This window comes from Puma concolor, chromosome B4, assembly GCF_028749965.1.
Source record: "Puma concolor isolate L17-30 chromosome B4, mPumCon1.1.hap2, whole genome shotgun sequence".
Lineage (NCBI taxonomy): Eukaryota > Metazoa > Chordata > Mammalia > Carnivora > Felidae > Puma > Puma concolor.
The window spans coordinates 31,522,763-31,539,670 of NC_141673.1; the positions used below are offsets into that span (position 1 = coordinate 31,522,763).

Here is a 16,908-nt window from a genome sequence, read left to right on the forward strand (position 1 = left end):
CTCATTTCTTTTTAATGATTAATGATTAATATTAATTAATATTTTAATAAAAATATACGATTGATATGCCACAGTTTATCCACCTGCTGAAGAACATCCTGGTTGCTTTCAGGAAATCATTTGCACAATTTAGTCTTCATTTCAATCCAAGGGAGACAGTGCTATGAACAGAATGACCCCTCAGTGTTCAAAGTAGCCTTAACCAAACTTAAACAGGATTACTGCTAGAATAGGTCACAATGCTAAAACAATGAAAAGGCTTAGGTTTTGTTTACAAGCCACTCTTATCTATGTAGGTAGCGTTGTACTCTCAGAAATTTTGTAAATGCTGATGTTCACTTGGTCCAGTGTGACACCTAGTTAGTGTGCAGATATTAGTTGAAAATAATCCAGTGTTTTTAAAAAGTACCTGGCTAGCTACATAAATAGGAAAGGTTTCTAGTCATGTGCACATGGACTTTGTGTAATTGTAAGATGCCATAGACAAATGTTAACTCCTAAAAGATTACCGTCACATTTTAAAATGTCTTCAGATATCCATGCCTTTGCTCATGCTGTTTATTTTTCCTGGAATGCATGTCCCTTCTTTGTCCACTCTTGCAAGCTCCTCCTTGTCCTCCAAAAGCCAGCCAGAGTCCCATTTTTTTTTTTTTTCTGGCTTTTCTTGGCACTGTCTTCCTGCCAAGGGGTTCTCCTCCTTTAAGGTTAATTGATTAATTGCTTCCTTCTTTGTGTTCTCAAAGCATTTGTCATAGAGTGTGTGTGTTCTTTATGCACCTGCCTCTGAGTTTCAAGGGCATCTTCATCACCTTTGTTTCTCTAGTGACTGGCACAGTCCCTGTTTCATAATATGTGCTCAATAAATTGGATTTGAATTTGAAGCATTAGACAGTTTTTACTTTGGTCACTGATTCATCCAGCCAATATTTACATAAAGAGCTCTTAATGTGCAAGGTGCTGTGTTGTGTGTTATAAGGATAAAAAAAATAAAAAAATAAAAGAGAATCGGGTGCCCAGGTTCTTAAAAACCTAGAATCTAGTATAGTAAGAAAAAATAAGTCCTGCATAAAAGTAACTACAAAACATGGTGGGATTTTCAAGGAGAAGTGTGTGTGAGCACACATGTGGTGTGTGTGTGTGTGTGTGTGTGTGTGTGTGTGTGTGTGTGTGTGAGAGAGAGAGAGAGAGAGAGAGAGAGAGAGAGAGAGAGAGATCATGCTAGGGTTCAGGAATGTCTTCCTCTTCACTAAGGAAATGTTTTTCCTTATTAAGTGGTTTAAAAGCTGTGATTAAAAACGATGATTCTTTTGATGTCTCTTAAAAGAGGTTAAATTCTGTCCCAGATCTAAAAATACATCTCTCTCCCTCACTTGGAGTACTATCATATACTATCGGATTTAAAGCACTGCTCAGGGGTTGCTGCTACTTGCCAAACAGTCTACACTTAAAGTATAGAAAGCCTTTTTTGGTGCCTTAAGGTATGAATTTCATACATTCCTAGTTTAAAAAAGAAAACACCTTTAGTGGTAGATCCTTTATAAGTTGCTACATGTTCATTCCTAATTGCCATTAGGAAATTGGCCTTAGAAAGCTTTTGACAAGAGTTAACAATAATGTCATTGAAATGAAAATCCAAACCACATTTTAACAGACAATTTTTTTAAAATTTGGTCAGCATATTTTGAACACTCAGCATTTAAGTTATATTTAAGGCAGTAGTTTTTTGTTTGTTTGTTTGTTTTTTTAATATAGATTGTCCTTTCCACCTTAAAGTATAAGATGCAATCGTTTGAGTGATTACAGTTTTTCACTGGTCATCACCAGCAGTTTTTCTGTTTTCATCTAGACTTGGATTGTCACTTGCATTTATCTTCAGCTGCTCCTATTTAACCCTCTGGTCAAAACTAAAGGGCTCTGCAGGAACCGTGTGACTGATGATGTGAAAGACGTTACAAAATTGGTAAGTAAGGAATGCTTTCGATAGCTGTGAATTTTTGTTTCTTGTGGTTTTTGAAAAAGACTTCATTTTTTTCCTGTCCCAAGTTAGTATTTTTCTAAGACAAGGAGAGAAATCCTGGAGTTATTCTGAAGGGTTTATAGAGAGCAGGTAGGGAGATATTTAAGGTCATGGAGAATCTGTGGGTAAAATTGGTACATCACTGCGGTGACTTTGTTTCTTTGCTCATTTTTTCATCTCCATCACAGGCAGTGAAGGACACCGAAGAGTTCTCTTTGTGCTGATGTGGCAGCACCAGCTTGTTCCCCATTTTCTCTTTTGTGGGTTCCACAGTGTGTCTTATCCCCCTCCACATGCCTTCCTACTATTCTCTAACAAGCCTAACAAAAAAGATCTGAGATGGCCATTCTCCCCTTTCCAACAACACAAAGACCCTGTCACATGTGGGTGGGTGGGTGGGTGACCCGTGTGAGAACATAGCTGGAGGAGTGGTTTGTTACCCAAATGTTGAACGACTTCTCTCCCACATTTGCCACATTGGAACTCTTCTCTCAGCAAAAGCAATCTTACACTGGTGCCCCTTGGTCACTGCCAGTTTCATGCCACCATTCTCTTAAAATGCACACCACAGAGAGGGAGATAATACAGCATCTGGAATGGATTCTTCCCAACTCTCCTGATGTAGGGGAGATTTTATGTGCCCACTTGAGCGGCAGTATGTGATTTCAGGATGAACAAACTTTGAGAAGCGTTTTTCACAAATTCCTGGTTCAAAATAGCCAAGTGGCATTCTGTTACTTGAAAACTGTCTAGAGAACAGAGATGATACAAGAATAAGGAAGAGATAAGGGTTGTGATATGGAGAAAAGAAAGTGCTATTTGTTGAGATACTTCCCTACTCTTTATATGCGTTTCCTGGTTTATATTTTATTGGGGTTCATAGCCAAACTTCAAAAAAAAAAGTTTAATACTAGGGTCACAGTCTTTCTGGCTTAGGCTCAATGCAGAATTAATAACACACACACACACACACACACACACACACACACACACACACACACACACACGCAATTTATGTGGATTCCTTAGAAAGATGCCCTGGGGTCCAGGCTTAAAAAGTATTCTCTGATGCAATACCTGAAGATATATCAACACACTTTATTCAAGGGGCTGGTGATCAAAGCAGTGCACCATTTTCCTGCTATCTGCCCTGCTAGATATTGGGTATAAAGATGTGGTAAGGAAAGTTGATTTTGTTTTTTAAAGAACATAGAGCATGGACCTATTCCTCAAGTTACTTGTTAATTTGTGATCCAAGAAACTACACTAAAAAGAAAATATATGCTTATATTCTAAATTTTATATCAACAGAAGGCACTCATTAAATGTTTGTTTAGTGAATGAAGACCTGATGAGTTTTGCTGTGATAAGCATCGTGATCACCTGTGGTGCTTATTAAAATTACAGGTATCTGGGCAGCACTCCAAAAAACTGATACAATGATCAGTCTGAGGAAGGGCTCCAGGCGTCTATATTTTAAAGAAATTTCTGAAAGATTTAAGAACTCCTGTCCTAGATGATCTGTTCAGTCAACATTTGGAAACCAAAGTGTCTTGATCCTAGTATGTCCCAATTCTTACTATGACTAGCTTTATCTGTGTTACGTGAATTTATATGGATGTCAGATTAACATGAGTCTCAAAAACATGCTTAAAGTAGTTCATAGCTGGGAAATTACAGTTCTCCTGGGGATGCTGGTATGACCGTGGAGCTGGGGATGAGCAATGGAGACCTGCAGTGGTCTTAAGGGGCAAATGTCAAGTATATTGGCAATGAATCAAAGTTGGAAGATGATTGTATATTTGACCATAGGCCACACACGTCCGAGATTAACGTGGTATTCAAGGAAAATTACTAAGCATTATTACTTGCTAAGTGTTTAAGGAATACTACTCACTAAGCACTACTTCCTGTGAAATGTCAAACTAGTATTTTGAAGTGGCCTAAGTAGGTGTTATGAGCACCTTCCAGGATTTTCCATCCTTGTCTTTAAACATCTGCTTATTCTCCATCTGTTACCTGTCAGGTGATACAATGAAAAATGGCAAGAAGCATTACTGAGAAAAGTACCTGGAAAAGGGATAACTTGTTAATGTTGACACTAAAATATAGTTCCTCACCCCAAGGGCAAATGTGAAATCCTAAGACTGAAAAAAGGTGTTTGTTTTGTTTTGTTTTTAACCCCTTCCAGCAACTGACTTGGGAAATATTTTAATTTCAAGAGTTGATTTAGTGAAATTAGTGTGTTTACTTTGGATTAATGAAAGAAATCAAGTTAATAAAAACTTGGACTCAGATTACTCCTGACTAAGTACAGATTGACATGATTCACAGCCCGTATTTCATAGAGTAGGAAGTAGAAAAATAATCCTTGACCTCAAAATGTTCATAATCTAGTTTGGGAGAGAAATCATCTCCATAAAAATATGAATACATATCATTAATACCACAATAATAAGACATGCATGGATGCCATTTAAAAGATTTCGTGGTAGGAACACCTGGCTGATTGAGTAGCGTGTGAGACTCTTGATCTGGGGGTTGTGAGTTCAAGCCCCATGTTGGGTATAGAGATTAGCTAAAAATAAAATCTAAATAGATATAATTTATTTTGTGATGTACCAACCTGTGCTGATATATTGGTTAAGGAATGGATTTTGGAATTGGTGGTAGACCTGAATTTTTTTTTATAAGTTTGTTTTGTTTATTTATTTAGAGTGTGTGTGTGTGTCAGAGTGAGCAAGGAGGGGAGGGGCAGAGAGAGAGCATCCCAAACAGGCTTCATGCTGTCAGTGTGGAGCCCGACACTGGGCTCCATCTCAGGAATCGTGATATCATGACCTGAGCTAAAATCAAGAGTCAGCCCCTTAACCGACTGAGCCACCCAGACGCCGTGGTAGACCTGAATTTAAATCCCAGTTTTTTGACCTTAGATGAGTAACTAACTACCTTTCTAAATCTCAGTTTCTATTTCCCAATTTTGTCTTATAGATTAAATAAGAGAGAACGTATGTACAGATTTTTAAATATAGTTATTGTCAGATAACTTCTTTGGGCCTCAGTTTCCTCATCAGTATTAAGATTAATAGTACTTCACAGAGTGATTTTTAAGGATTGAATCAATTAGTAGAACAGTGTTAGGAACACAGCAAGCACCTGCTAAATATTAGCTATTAGCGGTAGCTATTAGCTATTAGTGGTAGTTGTGGTGTTGTGGGATCATAGGATACTGGAGCTGAAAGAGAACTTAAGAGATAATCTAGACAAACTGTTTCATAAGTAAAGAAACTGAGACCCAGGAGCAGGGAAGCACAGCTCCTGGCCCCATTTACCAGTGATGTGCCTTCTACAACATTGATTTTCAAACTGGCTCCTAGAGCCTGCTCAGCCACTCTGCTTTTGTGTATCTGGACTCCCAAATAAGACTTGATTTGAAAAAAAAAAAAAAAATTGAGCTTCTGAAAAAAATGTTGGAAAGTCACTGCTGTAAACCAGCATTTGTAGGATATCATCTGAGAATCATTCAATCGTACTTTTTTAGGGTACTTATTGAAAGTACAGCTATCAGAGCTCTACTGCAGAAATACGGAGTCTCAGCTGGTGGAGATGGGGTGTAGGAACGGTAATGTTGCCAAGTAGCAGCCTAGATGATAGGGTGCCAGGACTGCTAAAGCCATAATACTTGTTAAGGTTGGGTTTTTTTCATCTTTGGGCAGGGGGAGAAAGTGTTCTCATCCTTACTCGTGAATTTCACTAATTCAGACAGCAACATGAGTGACTTCAGAGTTGTATGGATACAGATAATCACAGCCTCACTCTAAAGTAGAGTGGGGCGGAGCATCTTGAAGTCAGGCGTACTGGCTTGTTTAAGCGTCAGCTCTGCTGTTACTTTGCTGTGTGATCTTGGACAAATAAATCCGGGATTCAATTTCTGGATTTTAAAACGAGGAACAAGGACATGATCAATAGTTCTGAGTCTAGGATTCATAAACTTCGAACTCTTACAAGTGGAGCTCCAGACTGTGCCTCTGTACGCTTTATGCACATTTCTGGGAACAGGGTATATAGTTTTAATTTCCCAGAGAAGCCTGTGATACCCCTCCGCGCAAAGAGAAGCACTACAAATCTTCTTGGAAGCCCTTTTCAGCTCTGCATTTCTTTCATTTCATAATGATACTTTGTGCGGTTGCACCTTTCAGAATAATTCAGTAATGCCTGGACTCCAGGAGGTTGCATAGAACAAGAGGTAATTGTTCTGCAGGCATAACCTTGGTATACTCTATTTGGGAGAAATAAAGTAGGTTGACAGTACCTTTTTACCTTTGCTCACAGTAATTTCTTTTGACTGAACTCATTTCTTCACAGTCTCTACCGATTCTGCCTCGGCATTAGGTGGCAACTTGCACTGGGGCCCACCAACCTGAAGTCTGTTTGCTTGGGGTGATTCTCATGTCACAGAAGCACATGATTTACGACCTTAATGTCATTTTTTTTTTTTTTTTTTTTTTTTATTTCTTCTTGGATCCTTTGTGCTGTCCCTACAGTCCCTATGGTTTTCATTTGAAATCCTTCTGGCATGTTTGCTCAGCATAATAGTTCATCTATTTACAGAACATTTTGCTTTGTTTCTAAAAAATGTTGCAAGACTGGTTTTAAATGGCAAACTCAAACCTACCTAAAGAAAAGGTCAAGTGTCTGGGAAGAGGATGAATCAAACTTTAAAAACTTGTATCTGTGGGATAATTAGGCTACAGCTTTTAACAGTTGTGTTAATATAAGGAGGCATACAAATATTGAAATAGTTCAAATTAGTTTCTCCTTTTGTTCTTCCTACTGTTTCTTTCATTTGCGATCATGGTGTTCTTCCATTTGGGGGTATTTGATTAAATGTGACCATGTTGCTTTTTAAAACCCTATTTATTTTAAAATATCTTTTGAATAATGTTTAAGGCAGGCTGCAGTCCCAGCCCCATCTTATAAAGGTGAAATTACTCTGTCTTTCAAGGTCAATTTACAAATCAGTGTAATAGAATTAAAACACAGGAATTTATGGTTTTCCTGGTCTTGTGATAGGCACTTATTTTAACATAATAGGAGTTCAGCATAATGGGAGATCATAAAATATCTTAGATAAATTTCACTTCAGACAGTTTTGAATAATTCTGATTTTTATTCTTCAAATGCAGAGTTCTTCAAATAGAATTCTCGCCGCATAGGTTTTTGTTTTTTTGGAGCTTTGAAAAACAATGGTTTGACAACTGGATAGTTTTTAAATTTTATTAGTTTGCTATATTTAGCATTTTAATTTCTTCTCCTGTGGTCAATAGAAATCTTCTTTTCCATTTAAAACTAAATTTTGGACTTTCAGTATTCAAAGAAAGGACAGAAGTATATTAGAAATAATATTTGTAAAACTAACAAGTATGTGGCCTGCTATATTACCAAGTATGTCCAACTTACTGTGAAGAAAAAAAAAAAATATGTTTTCCTTTGTAGGATGACCCACTTAGGTACTATGTCTCCTACTCCTTGACTTTTTAAAGCAGTAGTTACTGTGTGAGTATCCAGGTATCATGCAAAGCACCTTGTCCCCTTTAATCATTACAACCCTAGGAAGTAATTATTTTTACCCCCTGTTTATTGATTAGGAAGCTGAGACCTAGTGATAAGTGACCTGATCATCCTTATCTGGAAATAGGAAGCTGAGTGGAGAGGTTTGAACCTGTAACTGTTTCTGGAACACAAGAACCTAGTTAATAATGTATGATGTCTTAATTTAAGCTGTAAATGTCAATAAACTGAGGGTTGATTGGGGGGCGGTGAGAGGGAGGGGAAAGTGGGTGATTAGCATTGAGGAGGGTACCTGTTGGGATGAGCACTGGGTGTTGTATGGAAACCAATTTGACAATAAATTTCATATTAAAAATAAAAATAAATTAAAAAAAAAAAGATGTAAATGTCAACTGCAGTTTTAAGAACTGTCATTGTAACCTCTTGAATTTTACTTCCTAAGTAGTAGTCACATGATGAGGGAGTGAATATAATCTAGATGTTCTTTTAATCTCTCTCTCTTTCTCTCTCGTTTTTGTTTTTGGAGGGAGAAGAGTCTTCTAACTTTTAGGTATTCTTCACTGAGAAACGATGACTCAGAAAAGTCTTGTAAAATTGCCATCTTAACTTTGTTTTAGTTGCTAATTGAGTTATTATCAAAAAACAAATACCTGTGAAAACCGAAGACAGTTGTCCTGGTGAATTAGATTGTTAGTATTAACAGGAGATGACTTACAAGGGAAAATTTAAAAAGCAAAAAGCTTCCTCCTGTGTTATTTCTGAAAACCAGCATTACACTAAGCTGTACATGAGTAGGCTGTGATATTTAAATATGAGCATACATTTTTCCCCCCTCTACAGCAGCAACTCTTCAACTTCTCTGGGTCTGAAACTCTGGAAACTGTGGACTCTTTTCCCAGAGGCTTTGTTATGTGCAACATTTTATGTACAGTGTCAAGGGAACCATGAGTTACCACTCCTGTATTTTGATTGTTGCCTTGAACTTGGGGAGAACAATGGAGACAAGTATGTGTCTCAGCAAAGACATTTAAGAAGCCACTATTTCATAAGATTTAGAGACCTCAACAACATTTGAATTATGAGTTCCAAAGATTTTAGATTAGCGATCTAGAGAGGGCATTAAATGTTCTAACCTTGAGTTCTTTTTCTCCTGAGTCCAAACACCTTTAGGGCCTGCTATGCAGCCAGTGACAATTTGGCATTAAAAAAAACTTTTTCTTGGCTGAGTTTTCAGGATTTCTGCATGCTGCCCCTTATGCATTTTTTTCTTTGTTCTTCCCAGTGTCACTGAGTATGGTCAGTCCTCAAGACATCCAAAAAATACAGCCAAAGGGGCCCATCTAGTAGAGTGGGCCCATCATAAAGTGACTTGTGTTGCTGTTTTATGCATTTTACAATCTGGCATAGTACTGACATCCTCATACTCCAAATCACAAAGCTCACTGGGATAATTTGGCGTTCAGTAAAATTTTTAATCAGTTAAGTTCATTTCATTATTTTATATTTTGCCCTGAACTTATTTTAGAAACTAGAATAGATTTGTTTTCAGAATCTACAGTTTTGATTACTTATCTGTTTGACCCTACCAACGGGCTACTTCCCTAGATTCTAAGCCTCGTTCCTGGGTTTTGGTTTTTGTTTTGTTTTGTTTTCAGCTTCCAGTCTCTACAGGAATATTTAATACATGTTGAGCACTTTCCTAGTGGTCTTCTAAACTGTTCCTGGTCTCTCTTCTGTCCTTGCTGTAATCCATCCTTGCAGACCAATCTTTCTGAATTTACTGTCCCATCCCTCCCTGCTTAGACATTTAATGCAGCACCACTTCTTCTGTGAGAAAGTTAGATCAGACTCAATTTTCAGTAACTAGTTTGTTCCCTTTATTTTAGAGACAAATAGAGGTTCTACAGAGAAGAAACGATATGTCTAAGGAAGAAGTGACTTGCTGTACGGTTCTGGTAAAACGTGTCTTACTGAACCTCACTGTCTCCTAGTGGGCTGCCTTCACCCAACACTCAAGTCCTTCTCTCATGTGGCTTTCCTGGCATATTTCCTACCTCTTACCTGCTGGAGCCTGATTTATCTGTCCACGATTTCCCAAACACCCCTTGTGCTTTCCCATTTCTTTGTCTTTGCATACGACCGCTCCTCTAGGTAGGAGAAAATTGAGGCTAAAGTAGATTAAGGAACTTGCCCAAGATCTCTGAGTTACCAGGCTGAGGGCCTGGATCCAACCCGAACAGCATTCCCAGCACCTGTGCAGTATTCCCAGCACCTGTGCAGTGACTCCTACATCAGACTAACTCAAAGGAACATCTAAACTCCGGGCCCAAGGCTCCCTCTATACTGTCACACTTCCTATAATGATCCATGTATATCAAGCTGAATTTATCACAAGGTTATCTGTGCTGAGTGCTCTTTAACACACTCTTGTGTGCTTGGAAAGTAATACAGTAACTCATGAAGCAACCATAAGAATCTACAACTTGACTCCCTAAGTTCTCCCTAAATTCTCTTCCAAATATAATTGGAAAGGAACCAATGTAAGCTGAGAAAATAATAAAGGGAGACTGCCCTATAGATGACTTACTGAGCCCAGCACGTGGGGCCAGGTTTGTATCCTTCCTGCATCTGGAACTCTTAAGCTCTGCTACCTGGAGACACCAATTAACCCCTCTGGGCCTCCATGTCTTCATCTATAAAATAGACATAATAATATATGTCTCATGAAGTTGTGGCAGACTGTACATGAAAATTTTTTATGGATTATGAAGCATTTTTAGAAATACTATTACTTTTCATCCTATCAGAAATTAAATATCAGCAAATCAGTTTAATGCAGAATTTATTATTATATACCCCTTCCCCCCAAGTAATAAGGTATAGAGATTTCAGTGTGTTGGTCAGGGAACTTCTTGTAAGGTTTCTTTTACTTCTTTGAACCAATTTATATATATAAATTAATAATAAAATTAATTGACCATATCCCTTATATTTCTTCCTGCTTGTTAGGAGTATGTATATATATACTCAGGTCCTAAATTTGCTGAATACGAATTCTGTCAATTTTATAAAGATGGTTAGAAATAGATAATGTAAATTATCCTGAAGAAGGGGCTAGCAGGTTGTGTTCGGAACACCTGCCACTTCTTGTCCAGTTTTTCCATCTGGAATGGCTTTCATTTACAAGGTTGGTTCATATAATAGAATGTTGTTGCTTAGTCTAATTCCAGTTTTTACACATGTGGAAGTGTCCACTGTTTCTTTGCCAGCAGGGCTTACATAAAATGACTGGGTAATTTTGCCTTTCAAACATGGGGATGAAGATCCAAAAGACAAAAGAAATCATGGAAGCATGGGGAGAAATTTGAGAGGAAGAACGTACCCAGGACAAATGTGCAGATAGTAGATGAAATGTGTAGTAGAACAAAGAGGCAAGGGAGGCACTGCTGTCCAAGATCTGAGTTCTAGTTCTCGTCCATACTCCTCACATTGTAGCTGTGTGACCTCTTTGAGCCTCAAGTTCTCCGTCTGTTAAATAGAGATAATGTGTCACAGGGATCGGAAGACTAGATGTGATGAGGCAACATAAGCCCTTCATGAGCACAGTGCCTGGCACATACTACATATTCAGAAAAGGTTAGGCTCCAGACTGAGGTGAGTGTAAAACAAGTAAGATGTACCCTTGGAGGTAGAATGGTGGTAAGCACGAGGGAGCAGTCGCTCCCTTGGCTCCCTTCTGACTAGTGCCTGTGCCTAGATTCTTTTCTCACCAAATGTTTCTCAGATTCTAGAAGCTATTGGCATGGCCAGGAAGAAACATACAGATTGTGTTACGGGAGACTTGTCGGAGGTGACCCAGTCCAGCAAATGTGAGCAAGATCCTAGCTTAATGTGGGGAAGAGCAAAGTTTTGGGATGTATTGCAGACGTAATAGTGCAAAACCACACTTTTCCACCATATGTTGTCTTAAGACTCCATGGTCTGAATCAGTTGTTGGCTGTATTCAGCTGGAAATGGTAATAGTGGTGGCATGACCGAGCTAGTACTGTTTGTAGGAAAGGAGATCAGGGAATCTAGAACTCTAAGACACCAGGATATATATTCTAGAAGTCAGTTGCCAATATATCTCTCAGTAAAGAATCTAGATTGTGTTTATGATGTGTTTGGCACATTCAGTTAGTTCGTACATTGACTATTTGGGCATGGGTACTTTTATCTCCATTTTATAGATGAGAGAAACCAAAGTACAGAATTTAGCTTTGGTTCCAGATCAGGTATTTGGTCAACATATGCCACAATGACTGATAAAAATGTGTTAGATATTTTTTAAAAGCCTGTGAAAGAAGCTAGGTAAACATTTGAGACCTTTCTTAAGTCCTGGGGAAGCAGATTAAGCTCTCTCACAGAACTGAATCTTTACAAGTTAGGTTAGAAAGCACTTGGATCTCATAAGTAGTAGTTCTTTGGAAGTTTCACTGACATTTTTTTCTAGGATCAATAAATTCTCAAACTTGCATCAAAGTCATCTAGAGAATTTGTTAAGTAAGATTCAGTAGGTCTGATGTGGTCTGAGAAGTTACATCTCTAGCAGGTTCCCTGGTGATGTTGACACATCGCTTTGAAAACCACTGGGAAAAGAACCCAAAACAAAGAAGACACATCATATTATTGATTCTTTGGTGAGACAGTAGGAAACTAGTCCTGGGAGGGAATTCCAAGACCACAGGTAAAAATTGAAATTTAGAGGTTTCCAAAATTCAATGGATTGAATTAGCCACTCATTATTGAATTTGGAGTCCAAAAGACTTGTATTGTCACTTCCTTTTTTTTTTTTTTTTTTTGAGAGTGCCTGTGATTGCAAAGGGAAATCAAGAAAGGAAAATCACTATGTAAATATTGAAATTCAGTGGTAACTTAACGATATGACACGTGTGTATGTGTTTTCCTCCAAACCATTAAAAATAATGATTAATTAATATATATGAATTTTCTCATGGATTTTTTTTCCTTCTTTGTTTTTCTTCTGGTCTCTGTAGGTGGCAAATCTTCCAAAAGACTATAAGATAGCCCTCAAATATGTCCCCGGGATGGATGTTTTGGTATGTAAACTGTACATTTCTGTGTTTCTTTTTCAGAGCTGACAAAAGAGATGAGAACATTCTATTGAGACAGGAAATTATCTGCCATTTAGGAGTTTACTGATTGTTAGTATTTGAAGAAGGTATTTTTGGAATTTGACTTGCATAGTTTTGTTTTTGGCTTTTTTTTTTCTTTTTTTTTTTTTTTTTTTTTTTTTTTGAGCAAGCAAGAGCAGAGGAGGGCCAAAGAGAAAGAATCCCAAGCAGGCTCTGTGCTGTCAGCAAAGAGCCCAGTGTGGAGCTCAAACCCATGAACCATGAGATCATGACCTGAGCTGAAATCAAGAGTTGGGCACTCGACTGACTGAGCCACCCAGGCGCTCCATAAATATGTATTTTTAATGAAACATTATAAATACTACCATGCCTCTTTCCTATCTCCAGTGGTCCCCACTTTGTCTCGTATAGGCAATTTGATTCTTAGGAACAAGTATTTTGAGCTGGAATCTTTCATTCTACCATGTGTTTTCAAGTCATGGCCTGAAGAGAAGTGTTGAGTGCAACAGTGCATAGTAACTCTGCCTGCTCTTTCATATTTACGGCAAACTATGCACCCAGAAGATACTGTATTTTTTGCATATTTTCATATTTATGTTAATTACACTGTAGTACATATACCACTTTGCAACTTGCTTATATTTTGTGACATGCCTTTGACCTATAATGTGCCGATCCACGATGATTCATTTTAACTACTGGATTGTGTTCCTTGACTTAATTTAAAATCGTTTGGGTTACTCTGCAAGTAAACATCTTTCCACGATTTATGAAATGCTTATTATAAATCCACCCTGTGCAAGTTGTCTTAGGCTTTGAATACTTTTTGTGGCTTAGTCAATCAAAATGATGACCATTTTAAGTGTGTTACATCACTAAGTGCTTATGCTTAAAAAGTCATTCAAAGACTATAAGGTTATTTTCAAGAGAATGTCAAAGGCCAATTTTCATTAAGAAAGTAAACATTTTAGCACGAGCTATCTAAAGTTCCTTAGAACTCCTTAGAATGTGTTTCTTCATGTTGAACCAGATACCCTCAAGTTTAGGTTAGTGTCTGTTCCACTGAATTAGGGGGAGTTCTCTTCAAATAGGAATGTAAAATCATAGCAGCTTGAAAGTTAATTCATCTATTCAGTCAATCACTCAGGCAGCAGGTACAGTATTTGTTAGGAAAAGTTTTGGAGCCAGCCCTTTGGCAGACATTTTAAGGAACAAACACATCAATTAGCTTTATGTGCAAAAAATTTAATAACTAGGTGAGGGGGACTATCTGGCCTTTTCATAATGCTTTTTTTTTTTTTTAACTTTCATGATGATTTCACATATTTATTTCTTTGGATGGTTAGAAAAACCCTTCAAGGAAGGCAAGACAGCTTCTGTGATTTGTATGGGTTCTTGTTTTACAAATGACACACTGAGGTTTATAAGCATTTTGCCCAGGGTTGTCCAACTAAAAACTGACAGTCTTAAAAAGAAACCTCTAGTCATCAATAGCAAGGGAGGGTGTTCTGAGTGAAACGTGTAAGTAATAAAGGTGCACCCTGCTCCTGGCAGAAGCATTTAGGTCTGTGATTGCCAAACTCAAAGAAATCATGCAGCTTTTCATGTTAAATTGAAAATAACAAAATAGATTACTTTGTGCTGATAAAATCCTAGGTTGTGCTCAGTCACACATTTTAGTATGGGCTGTGGTAGCAAGAGCCAAACTTGCAAAAATAAAGCTGATTCATTGCCACGTTTTTTTTTTCTTGTTTCTGTAATTGAGAAAAGTCCACTATTATTTGATCTTGGCACACCGTCCTGGCACAACTGGAGAAACTTTGTTCTTGGCTACCACAGTTGGCAAGAAAAATAAGCTCGTGCATAAGGCTTTGGGTAGAAACGGGGTCTTACACTTTGTTTTACCTTTATTTTAAAATGTTAGTTTCTGCCAAGACCAGAGGAGTTTCCCAGTGGAGAGGCCAGTGATTATTTGTCAGTGGTCAGAGACCCAGCTGCGTTATATTTTGTCTTCAAACAATAAAGGGTGGAGTAGGAATCAGAAGGAGCACCAGAAAGATTCTCTGGGGCCACGGCAATAAAATTCCGTCTTGAAGCACGGGGCAGAAGGTGGCTCTAGAATAGAATACGCTTTATTGTTGTAGTTTTGCTTTAAAATTCTGCTAAGTACTCCTGAAAATGGTGGGGGGAGGGGAGGTACTTTTCTAAGGGACCTCTTAGAAAATTACCTAGCAGTTTCCTTGTCACAAATAGCAGGGTGCTACCAGCCAGTTGGTATTTAAACCTGATGATAATCACCAATTCTGTCTTAAGCTCTTGAAACTGTAATATTGCCAGACTGTTAGGATTTTAAGTCACTAACCTTAAAAATCCTAAACATTTCTGATCCTTTCATTTACCAGTGACGTTATTGCAGAAAGACCAAAAATTGGATTGCTGAATTTGTGCCACACATCTGCTGTTATCCCAATGTTTATAAAATGATATATATTTTGATTTGCTTATGGTATTTGAGTAAAAAGAAGATTTATCCATTTTTAATTATAGATTTATCAGCTTTAACTTTTTGTTCAGAAATAATTCCAAACTTACAGAAAAGTTGTGAGTATTCCAAAAACACTCACAAACTCTTTAATGCATATTCGTCTACTTTTAACATTTTGCCTCATTTACTAAAGTAAATGTGCAAACGTGTGTGTTATTGTTTTTCTGAACTCATTGAATCACTTGTATATATAAGGGATGTTTACCGCTACATACTTCAGTGTGTATTTCCTAAGTAAAGGCTCTTCTTCTTTGTAGCCACAGTATGGTTGTCAACTTCAGTAAATTTACCAATAACTAAAATACTTAAATCTATTGGCTGTATCTTTTTAGTATTTTCCTCTAGTACAAGATCCAGTCTAGGATAATGGCTTGCATTTTTACATCAGGTGTGAGACGGCCAAATGTCTCCCAAAGATGTCCCATGCTGTGACCATATCACCTTACATGTAAAAAGGGATTTTGCAGATATAATTAAATGCCCCATCTCTAAGTCCTTAAGCTATCTGAAATTATCCAGATTGTTCTATTCTAATCACATGAATCCTTATATGAGGGAGGCAGAACTATCAGAGCCAGAGAGAGTGATTAGAAGATGTTACGCTATTGGCTTTGAAGATGGGGAAGGGGCCACGGGCCAAGGGACGCAGGTGGTGGCCTCTAAAGGCTGAAAAGGGCAAGGAAAATAATTCTCCTGAAGAGCCCCTTTGAATAAACCAGCCCACGTGCACACCTTGATTTGAGCCTAAACAGCCTGGAGTTGGATCTGACCTCAACAATTGTAACATCATAAATTTGTACTGTTTTAAGCCCACCAGTCTGCTTTAAGAGTTCCTCAGCGCCTTTTGTCTTTATGACACTGAGATTTTTGAGTAACTCAGCCCTCCTCTTTAAGTAAAACGTGTGTCTCTGAGACACTTGATTGGTGTTTCTTGATGACTGTCATATTCAGGTTATGTGTTCCAAGCCATGAATGCTATATAAGTGATGAAACATCCTCAGGTTATCATACCCAGAGTCACACAGTGTCCATCTTCCCCCTTCATGGTGCTGTTTGGATCACCTGATTAAGGTGTTACACTGTTTCTATGTGTTTACTCATGAGCAACTCAGAAGCAATATTTGGGGAGATGTTTTAAGACCATGTACGGTTCTTCATCAAAGTTTATCCCATAAATTGAGTATGTATTGACGAGTCTTACCTGAACCAGTCTTTGCCACATCAGTTTCTATTTTCAAAGGCAGGGTTAAACAAAGAAGCCCTTGGCAATATGTAACAATAAGCCTGCAGGCCACCTTCCCTTTAGCGCCTTCACCCTCGTGTCCAGGATTCCCATTCTCAATTCTCCCCACCTTTCTCTACCCGGCCCTGCGGCCTCTGGGCTCTTCCCATCTCCCTCGCCATTTCAGGACTTCTCATTTGAGGTTTTGACTCTTCTTGAGTAGACAGAGTAATTAAAAAAAACAAACACACCTGATTATTTTACCCCTCCTTCTTCATACACTTTGATGTCTGTGTGCCTGTTGCTCTTAGGAAACAGAAAAAGGAGCTCCTTAAATAACACCTTCAAGATTCTCATGATCTGGCCCCTTTCCAAGTCCTCTTTTAGCCGCACATCCTCACGTGTCTCCTGTTGCCAC

General features: G+C 38.1%; 1 protein-coding gene across 4 annotated transcripts in view; it reads left to right on the forward strand.

Annotated features, from left to right (window-relative positions):
* KITLG (KIT ligand) overlaps positions 1-16,908 on the forward strand; it is an 86,598-nt gene that overhangs the window by 32,145 nt on the left and 37,545 nt on the right. For all 4 annotated transcript variants that reach the window (XM_086712690.1, XM_086712688.1, XM_086712687.1 and 1 more), the window contains 2 exons: positions 1,847-1,960; positions 12,625-12,687. In XM_086712690.1, the coding sequence (XP_086568816.1) occupies positions 1,847-1,960; positions 12,625-12,687 (177 nt within the window). The remainder of the gene's footprint in view (positions 1-1,846; positions 1,961-12,624; positions 12,688-16,908) is intronic.